This window comes from Thamnophis sirtalis, unplaced genomic scaffold (assembly GCF_051295495.1).
Source record: "Thamnophis sirtalis isolate CommonGarterSnake01/CBP01778 unplaced genomic scaffold, rThaSir2_p1.2 scaffold_1, whole genome shotgun sequence".
Lineage (NCBI taxonomy): Eukaryota > Metazoa > Chordata > Lepidosauria > Squamata > Natricidae > Thamnophis > Thamnophis sirtalis.
The window spans coordinates 49,091,284-49,101,819 of NW_028261381.1; the positions used below are offsets into that span (position 1 = coordinate 49,091,284).

At 40.0% G+C, this 10,536-nt stretch overlaps 1 protein-coding gene across 1 annotated transcript; it reads right to left on the reverse strand.

Annotated features, from left to right (window-relative positions):
- Window positions 1–224: 224 nt before the first annotated feature.
- LOC148049396 (uridine 5'-monophosphate synthase-like) lies at window positions 225–6,674 on the reverse strand. The gene is made up of 6 exons (XM_087711736.1): window positions 6,525–6,674; window positions 4,781–4,934; window positions 3,625–4,293; window positions 2,548–2,723; window positions 1,620–1,734; window positions 225–480 (listed from the first exon to the last, which is right to left on the reverse strand). Exons 1-6 carry the CDS (start codon window positions 6,657–6,659, stop codon window positions 299–301), a joined length of 1,431 nt encoding a protein of 476 aa, XP_087567862.1. The 5' UTR covers window positions 6,660–6,674; the 3' UTR covers window positions 225–298.
- Between the last annotated feature and the right edge of the window lie 3,862 nt (window positions 6,675–10,536).

The following is a 10,536-nucleotide window of genomic DNA, read 5'->3' on the forward strand; positions in this document are numbered from 1 at the left end:
CTTCTCTCCATTTTTATATTACTGATGTTTTCAAACCTAATGGTGGTGTTTTAAAGACTTGTGAATTGTTTTCTATTTTACTCTAAACACAAGGACACAATTCCAAAATCATGTCAATATAAAAACCGATTGCTTGATTTCAGTGTCAAGAGGTGCCATAGCTGTTATTTGTGTGGCAGCTTGCAAATCCCTGAGTGGCAAATTTGTTTTAACATACAAAAACATTTGGTGGACAAAACACATTCATTTTAATTGGGCTAGCTTCTTGGAAGGGCTTGTTTAGTAGAAACCAACTTGGCTAATTTTGGGTACAAACACCAATCCTCTGCAAGTAACTTTCCCAGGCTAATTTCCTATACGCCTCTGCTTCAGCTCGGCGGTCTGATGCAGATAAAATGCCCCGTCCTACAATGATGATGTCTGAATTTCGTTTTCTGATCACCTCTTGTGGACTTAGGTACTTCTGCCCGAGGCTATCACCTGCAAAGAACAACATATATTTTTATTGTTTTCAGCTATTTTCATTTTGGTAAAGTTTTAAAAAAATGACAGAAAAATTCAGACAAAAATAATTCTTTATAAAAATGAATAGATCCATCCTGATACTGCTTAAGTACAAGGGAAAACTATAAAACCATAAAAGAATCTGGGGGAAATCATTTCAAAGAATCCCTTTCCTTATTGCATAGGTAATAAAATGCCAATATAGATTTAATATAAGTATAAAATAATGCAAGAGATGGCAAAAAATAATTTCTCAGATGAAGTCCATCACCAGGGGAAAAATAAATTTCAAGACAACAATTAGAAAATGCATGGAAAAAAATCCTTACACAACTCTTTTATCTATCTACATTTATAATAAAATCAGTTCTGGCTTATGCTGAAAAAAAGACAGAATATCAAAAATATTCTGAAGTTACAAGAATTTTTTTTAACCCAGCCTTTATTTTTATAAATAATTCAAGACAGTGAACTAATACTCCTTTCTCCAATAAAACATTTTGAATTTTTTCTTTTCAAATATAGGCTGACAAAAGGAACAGTTTCCATTGCTTAGACTTCCTATTATGTTTTTAAAAATGATTGCCTTTTGAAATTAACAGGCAAAATAAAAATACTTCATAAGTACCCCTTTAAAGCAAGAGAGTAGCAACGGAACATAACCATCAAAAGATCTTCTTGTTGCCCCATGCCATTTAGATCTTGAAAAGCATAGCCAATAGATGGAACTCCAATCTCTGCATGAATACATTTGGTAAGGAGCTGTTTATTACTTTCCATGGCAATGGGGTCATTAACAGACTTTTCTTACCACCAACGTTAAAGAAAAAAACTCACTCCACAAAAGGAGAAATACCCGTAGCAAAAAAGCTTTTAATCAAAAAAGGAATATTTATATCACACAAATGTGCTCCAGTTTTGAAATCCACGTTACAGTGATTGTTCTCCAATTAAATTCTATTGTAAATACTAAACTTTTGTATTTGTTAATCTAGACAATTTTGGAATCTAGACAATTTTTACTCCAGTTAAGTACACATTCTAAAATACTTTGTCCTGTTAAAAAATTATTTATATATCTATTTGAAATGACCCACTGTGATTACAATACTCACCTCCAGCTTGCATCTGGACACCTGGAGTTAAGTGAAGAAATTCAGGCTTTTCAGTAATTCTGCACCCAGAAATAAATCCCAGAACAAAATCTGAGTGATCTTCAGCCATTTTGACCTAAAAAACATGCAGACACAAGGCCTGTCACTCAACCCAGTAAATTTGCTTTGACATATTATAAAATGGAAGAATACTAAACTGTGATGCTATTATGCACATCTCCCTATTTGCAAAAATAATAATAACAATAATACATGTAATCCTTGATTTGACAAGTAGTTGTTAAATGAGATTTGCCCCATTTTACGATCTTTTTTGCCACAGTTGTTAAGTGAATCACTACAGTTGTTAAGTTAGTAACACTGTTGTGAAGTGAATCTGGCTTCCCCTTTGAGTTTGCTTGTCAGAAGCCACAAAAGTGATGACATGACCCCAGGACACTGCAACCATCATAAATATGAAACAGTTGTCAAGCAATCGAATTTTGATCATGCGACTATGGGGATGCTGCAACAGTCACAAGTGTTGTAAAAAATGGTCACGGGTCACTTTTTTCAATGCCACGGAAATTTTGAATGGTCACTAAATAGATAGTTGTTAAGTTGAGGACTACCTGTATTTATCTCGTAAAAGAAAGAATATCTCAATCACAAAACTGCACTAGCTCTTATATAATCATCCTTTCTTCGTGTCAGAATCTTTTCACAATCCCCTTCCATTCTTGCCTACAAACTCCCAAGCTTCCTAGAATTATTCTAGTTTTCACTGTCCTTTTCTGGCAAGAATTTCTCTAATGTACTGAAATGTAGCTACATTTCCATTCTAAGCAGCTTTTTCACACTGTTGGAGAATGGGGGGAAAGATGGATGCATTTAGGTACTTGAGATGCTTTTATCTTTCAATTCTATTCAGCTGAAAGTTCCAACTTACGACGGCTTTCGTATAGTCCCCAGTGGCCAGGGACTCGCTGGAGCTCATCTCACCAATCAAGAGACACCCGCGTTGTAAAGGATGTCCTACTTCTTTCAGCCCCTTAAGAACTCCTGGGCCAGGAACTGCATGGGCATTAACCATATCTGACCAGGATGCTATTTTGAAAACACCACCTGAAAGAAAGAATAGGGAAGTTAACCATTACGAGAATAGGTGTGGCTGAAAAAGCTATGCAAACTGACCAAAACCTTCTTCCTTCTTTCGCCTTTCTTATTTTTATGGAAATGTTGCCAAGGATTGAGATCAAAAATCCATGTTCCAAAACAGTCCAAACTACAATAGTCACCTACAGAGAGGGAGTGGCTCTTTTCTGCTTCATCGTGCTATTCCGCCCTCTACCATAAGTGAATGATGACTGTGTTCAAGCTGGGGATCATCTCAGATACTCAGATAAAACCTAGTTTGAAAAAACCTGTCTGTCTGGCTATCTGGATCAAAATAGCCCTGGAAGACAATCCTATGGCTGGAGGGGAAAGATCCCTCTTCAGCCTAAAACCAATAGATCCCAGCACCTGGGTGTCAGCTAACTGTATCAAGAAGAGAATAGTCAGCCAAGAATGGCAGAAACCCAACCATACAAGAGGGGAAACCTGATTTAAAAATAAAGCATCTAAATCATTGAAGTCTATTAATGGCTGTAGACCAGAAAGCAATGCTATGAAGATCTGGCACAAAAAAAGATTACTGAAATGTGTTTACGCTAGAGTTAGCGCCAGTGCGGAAAGGCTCAGTTGGATAAATAAATTTCAATGTCCAAACACTTTGTCACAAAAGCATTTCCCATGACATAGGTGTGGAATAGTAAAAATAAAGAAATGAAAAGCATACATGCTCAGCACTAAGTTTTGATAATGGTCAGAATAAAATTTATGTTAAGAGAAATTCAGGAGGTTGGAAAATAAAAAGCAAATTAGTGCTCAATCAAATACATAGCAATTGTTTGAAATTCAAAATATCCCAACAAGTGGAAAAGCCCTGGAGAGGTTACAGTGTAGTCGGGGAAGTCAAATTTACCTTTGTACTGATGTTTCACTGTATTTCCAATGTCTGCAAATTTTCGGTCTTCAAAAATCAAGAATTCGTGCCGAGCCGCAAGCACACACAACTCTTTCACTACTTCCTGAGTAAAATCATCCAGAATATCAATGTGAGTTTTCAATATGCAGATGGATGGTCCCAGAGTGTCAGCCAGTTGGAGCAATTCTTTGGAACTGGTCACATCAGCAGAAAGGCACAAGTTAGACTGTTTTTTCTCCATGAGCCTAAGAAGTCGAGCAGCCAGAGGATGAGTGTCAGGTAGCTCAGCCCGAGAAGCGTAACTTATTTCTTTGTATACCCTTTTCACAAGAGCGGTACCATTTTGCTCAGATGGTTTAAAAATATTGTCTTGAATGAATTTTTCCACTCTTACCACCGTTTCAGAGGTAATTTTTTCCTGCTGTTCAAGGATTTTGAGAATTTGAGACAAGCTGCACACGGAGTGCAGCCTAATTCCATGTTTTTCCAACATGGCTTTCCCTCCTTGTTCTCTGTCCAACAGCACAATGGCATCAGTAACCTTGAGTCCCTCTTTCCAAAGAACCTCTGCCGTTTCCAAGACACTTGAACCGCTGGTTACTACGTCCTCAATGATCAGACAAGTCTCTCCTGAATTAATTGTGCCCTCCACAAGGCGTTTGGTTCCTTTAAGAGGAATAGAAAGGATCGAACATTATTATAAAACCCTAAAATATTATTGTCATTAATAAATATATATGGTAACACATCAATCATTTAAAAAATCATTTCAGTTCAACACATTTGCATGCATATTTATTAATTGTGGGCACAAAATTTACCTCAAAACTCTTTTCTACCAAAAGAGAATAAGCTGATAGCAATTCACTGTCAGTCACATCTTGCTTATTTACTATTAATATACTCCTGATTCTCAACCTGAGGTCTGCGGACCTCTTTTTTTTGGGGGGGGGGGGGAATGTCATCACAGGAAGTCTGCAAAGGCTTGAAGAAATGTTATGATTTAAATCTTCAGTTAAGTCTTTGGGGTTCAAGCCCATGCCCCATGGTCACAAAAGATATTTAAAGGCGGTCGGTGGTGAAGAAAAAAGTTGAGAACCACTGACCTATACTATCAATATGTAAAATTTAAATTAAATGTTATTCTTTTTACCATAATCTTTGCCTTCTTTTCTCCGTATAAGCATTGGAATCTTGTTGGTTGAGCAGATTATTGTCGCCAAGGGCAAAGCTGTGTATGGAACTCCACAGACAGAATCATACTTGAGTGTGGCATCCTTCGCTGAACAGAAAAGGAGATCTGCTACCTGACAGAATGGTTTTAAAATTTATTTTATTAGCACACAATATATTTACCAATAAGTGAAAGTTTAAGGAGTTTTCCAAATTTTCCTGGGGCAACATAAAAGTTTGATCTCAGCTGCTAGTTGAAAGAATGATCACTTATTCATCAGCTTAAACAACTGGATAATTAAGACCGTGTTATATTAGTTGTTTCTTTAGCATCATTTAAAGCACAATGGAGACCAAAGAAGCAATCACTCCTTTATCAAATATTCAATAAATAATCATCTGAAATATGTCTTTGATTTGTATGGGCAAAAATTATTCACCTCACATATAGCTTTCCCTTGTTCCCAATCCTTAATTTGTGTTTACCATTTACTCTTCAGATTTTAATTTCTGAAGTAAAGCTTCCTGACCTTGGACAATCATTTCCAAAGCACCCAACTTCATAATAGTATCTATCCTTAACTTCGAAGTATTTTCTACAGACTTTCAAGAACAAACCAAACCAATCAGTCAAGGAAAAGTAAGCATTTTGACTTCTAGCAATTCAGTGGGTTCACACACTACTCTAACATATACATCATCAGCATGTCGCAATTGTGTCTGGGAAATAGTGAGATGCCTGCTTTTCTTAAAAAGTCAGCTATGTAGCTGAGAACTAAGTTCAATTTATTCCAAGGACCAGGTGGACCATATTGCTAAAAAATCTATTTTGTACTTTCAGCTTTAGCCAATACATAAATTGTGACCTCTCCTGGACTAAGATAGTCTGGTCAGAGTTATTCATATTTTAGTAACACATCTGTGCTGTTTTAATTTATTACCCTGTGAAGATGGTTTGGAACTTTTACCTAGTATAAATATTGCTGTTTCTTAAAAGGACTAAGCGGCAGGAAAACAAGACACAGCTGTAACTCTTCCCCATGGACTGTCCAGGCGATCTCTTCAAATCCAAACTTTGCTGAAAAACTCCTACAAAGTCTACAAATACTAGTCTTTGTGATCTTTGGAGAAGAATTTCTTCATAATCTTGGCTGTGAGCAATGCTTACAGTCGAAGCAACAAAATTAGAGACTTCTCAGAGCAAAAGGGCCTGCCTAAGCCTGACTGATCTAAAAATCCTACCCACTTCTATACTGTTGCCCAGCAAACAATATGCGGCCATCCTACGTTAACTTTAGCTTAAAGTACATTTAATTACAGCTGCTATTATTTGGGATGCAAATACGGGTAGTCTTCGAGTTACGACAATTGAGCCCAACATTTATGTTGCCAAGTGAAACATTTAAGTGGGCTTGTCACATTTGGTGAGTAAAATCACTGCAGCTGTTGAATTAATAAGGCTCTTGTTAAGTGAATCTGGTTTCTCCATTGATTTTGCTTGCCGGAAGGTCAGAAAAGGTGATCACATAACCCCCAACACTGCAAACGTTGTAAATGTGAATCAGTTGTCAAGCATCCAAACGTAAATCACGTGACCACAGGGAAAATGCTGGAAGTCATTCACAGGCCCCGCCTCCTTTTCTTTTAATCTCTCTTAGACCCGCCCCCTCACAATAACCGCTTTACCGCTCACGCCGGTCGAGCTTCGCGGGCTGGACGGATACCTTATTTAGCAGCGCCGGATACGACACGATGACGCGGAGGTCGACATAGACCGGGGAAACCAGGCCGCTCTTCAGGACGAATTCCCCGAAGCGCAGAGCCTGAACTCCGTACAGCTCAGACGCCAGCGACTCCATAGCGCTTTGCGCTTTCTCCGTTACCGCGCGCAAGAGACAGAGAAGGCGTCGCGTGCGTCCCGGACCTTGTCGCCGAACCAATGACGATCTCAAAGCGGTCGAGTTGGGACTCGGAAGTGGCAAGTGATGTAGCACCGGGGCAGAAAATTGCGTTTGCGCTCTCTGCCGGCGTGGAGGAGCCGATGATGGGCGTGGCTGGAGAGTTTCGCATTGCCGAAGAGGCTTTGGTAAAACAAGAGAGTCTAAGTGTGTTGCTACGTGTTTCAGTTCACAAATCATAGTTTTACCCCGAACACGCCAAGATTTGGAAAATGGGCGTCATGGGGAGATCTCAGTTCAAATTCCCCTTTGACTGTGCTCTCAGTTCTGGATAATGTTTATCTCAAACTCTTGTGAGGATGAAAATCAGACATGATTTTGTACATCCGCTTTGGTGTTCTCTTAAAGAGTCCGAACTGTCCTAACATGATGACTTTTAAATGTCAATTTATTTACAGTAAATGTAGAGACTGCATTCATCGGAAGCAGAAATAATAATTATCATTATATTAAAAATAACACATGGGCAGCCACAACCAATTGAGACTTGGGGCTCATAATTCCCAACTGGTATTGATAAACAGCAAAATAGGAGAGAACCAAATTTAGAAAAGTGGGTTTTTATCATAAGTGCACATGTGAATGGGAAATGCACAAAATCTAGTTCAAGGAAAGTTCGTTCTAAGCCAGTGTTTCTGAACCGTGGCATTTTTAAAGATGTGTGGACTTTGACTCCCAGAATTCCACAGCAAATACTGCCTGGGGAATTCTGGGAATTGAAGTCAATGCATCTTAAAAATACCAAGATTCAGAAACACTGCTCTGAGCCTTGAAGCTCTATGCTTCAAAATCATTGCTGTCAGTGCATCTTTTCTTCTGAGTCAATGTTGAGATAGTATTGCAAATCTGATTGTATTTGTACAAGGTATTTTAAGCATTTCTTTTTGTTGAGAATGAACTGTGACATAGTCTTACACATTGCCACTTAAGATAGCCGCACCTTATAATACTAACTCCCCTCCCCGCCCCAAGTTTAGTTACAATTGATAAAACATGTACCTAAGCCTTAAGTCTAAAGTTTCAGTATACAGCTGGGTAAGATTAATGTACTAAAGATACAATAATCTGATACAAAGTCCAAGTAAATGGGGGAAAAAATCTGTAAACTCAGGGCTGTTTTTTATCTAATCCCTAATTACCTTTGTGAAGTCAGGGTCCTGCTCTCTTGCCAGTCAATGCACTGTGTCACTGGATACAAGTTCATCTGATGTAGAATAGAGTTGACGATGAGTCTTTGCTCTTTATTCAATTCAGACATATATAGGGGTCCTGCCTAGTGTAGTAGATTCCTGCTTCTATAGATCTGGTTCTTAGTGCCTTTTCTTATACTGTGATCAGGGGTGGGCTGCTCCAGGTTCGCCCAGGTTAGGGAGAACCCATAGCTAACATGGCCGGTTCGAAGAACCTCCAAATCCCACCCCTGGCTGGCCCCACCCACCCCTGCCGCCCCTCCCAGAAGTCTCCACTTTTGGATGTGAGGTAAGTGCAGGGCCCATGCGGAGGCTCAGCAAGGGGGAAAAAACGGGCCTCTGGGAAGTTCTGAAGGCCAGAAACAGGCCCATTTCCAGCCTCCAGAAGCCCTCTGGAGCCTGGAGAAGGCAGTTTTTGCCCTCTGAGAGGCTCGAGGAAAGTGTCCGGAGCCTAGGGAAGGAAATGGTCCACCTGCCGTGGTGGAGGAGGCCGACTAGGCCATGCCCACGATGGCCAAACCCACCCAGCAACCAGGCAGAGAACCTGTTGCTGAAATTTTTGAAGCCCACCCCTGACTGTAATCAGTGCCACCTTTTCGTCCAGCGATTGGTAAGATTTCCCAATGTCTCCCACCTCGGCTTTCATCAATGATACCTCCCATGCAGGGCATTATCTTGCTGTGGTGCTTCCTCTGCTTGATCTTCCATCTCTGCTGCTCCCTCATTCTCTCAGCAGCTTATCTTGGCCTTGATATAGGCATTCAGAAAGGCTTCAGACCCCCTTCACTTTTGTCATTTTTTTTGTGCTGCAGCCTTATTCTACAGTTGTTGAAATTCATTTTTTCTCTCATTGATCTACACTTAGTGTGGATTATTCTTTTGTACCTAGACCCAAATGTGCTTTTTTTCAAGAGCCAACTGGACTTTCTGGTTTTTCTTTGAAGACGTTTCGCTTCTCATCCACTGGATTTGGGGGGGGGGGGGATGGAAGGATTTTTTTTTTTTGTTCCTAGAGTTTTTCTTCAAGTGCAGAGTCCGCTGTCTTTAGATCAACTGAATGTTGATCCATATGATCGCAATATAAATTGACTGGCCAGTTTATCACTTGAGCCCTATTTCATGGTACAGAGAAAGTGATTACCCAAGATAACCCAAGATTATCCAGCTGGCTTTCATGCCTAAGGACGCTAACATTCTAAAGCCACCAACTCTAGAACTCTTGCCTTGAACAGCAAAAGAAACCAGATGGACCATTAGGAACACTATAGAACTGTGATGGAGATCCTATGGCACGTGTGCCAGAGATGGCATGCAGCAAGCCTCCTTGTGGGCAACCAAGCCGTCACTCCAGTTCAGTTTTGCTGTGGATGCGTGCGCACCGCCCACCAGCCAACTGGCCTTTAGGTCTCTGCCATGCATGCGGGGGGCATGCGGGGGGGCACATGTACATTGCATTTTGGGCTTTTTGGGTACCCTTTGGCCACTCGGTCTGGAAAAGGTTAGCCATCATTGCTATAAAACAATGGCTTCAAGGCCAATCTGGCACAAGCTTTTGAATTAATCCCTACAAGAAAAAAAATAGGGTCCACTGCTTGAGCAGGGGTGGGGTGGGGGTGGACTAGAAGACCTCCAAGATCCCTTCCAACTTCGTTATCCTGTATTCTAAAAAAAAAAAAGCTACCGATTACTGTTAGTCCAAATGTAAGGAAGGGGTTTCAAAGGTTAAACTCTGTGATGATTCTGAAAATTGCTGAGAGGTGCGGAGAACAGGCTGGGAGAACGTTCACATTTCTATCCAGTACAGGTCTTCCATTAAGTGGACCACAGCAGCATGTGTTTTTTTTTTTTTTTTTTTACAAAGTCTGAAGCAGAATTTGATGGAAGGTAAGATGCGGTGGCTCAGTGGCTAAGACACTGAGCTGCCCAAGCCATTTTGACCTGAAAAACATGCAGACACAAGGCCTGTCACTCAACCTGGTAAATTAACTTTGACATACTATAAAATGGAAGAATACTAAACTGTGATGCTATTATGCACATCTCCCTATTTGCAAAAAAATAATAATAACAATAATAGATGTAGCCCTTGAATTGACAAGTAGTTGTTAAATGAGATTTGCCCCATTTTACGATCTTCCTTGCCACGGTTGTTAAGTGAATCACTACAGTTGTTAAGTTAGTAATACTGTTGTGAAGTGAATCTGGCTTCCCCTTTGACTTTGCTTGTCAGAAGGCCACAAAAGGGATCACATGACATGTCCACGGAGATGCCAGCCACATGACCACGTTGTCTTCAGACAACGCTGGCTCTTCGGCTTTGAAACAGAGATGAGCACTGCCCCCTAGAGTCGGAAACGACTAGCACATATGTGCAAGGGGAACCTTTACCTTTAAGTAAGCGGTGTCATCCAAAAATTGTGATATATCCCTATCTTTCATCCTAAAATCTCAATAAATCATGTCCCATTGGAACCGTTTTAAGATAGTTTAAATCAAAAATGCAAGAGAATGGTATTTTTTCCAGAAACCAAAGCAGCTCAATATTGTGGATGGAAATAGCATATAAGACTCTTACTTTAAATACAGGT

Excerpts from the sequence above, each read along its gene's own strand:
- LOC148049396 (XM_087711736.1), bottom strand. The coding sequence starts at position 6,659 with ATGGAGTCGCTGGCGTCTGAGCTGTACGGAGTTCAGGCTCTGCGCTTC. Across the intron at positions 4,294-4,780 it reads AAAAGAAGGCAAAGATTATG|GAACCAAACGCCTTGTGGAG; the intron begins GTAAAAAGAATA and ends TTCCTCTTAAAG. Across the intron at positions 481-1,619 it reads TGTCCAGATGCAAGCTGGAG|GTGATAGCCTCGGGCAGAAG; the intron begins GTGAGTATTGTA and ends TGTTCTTTGCAG.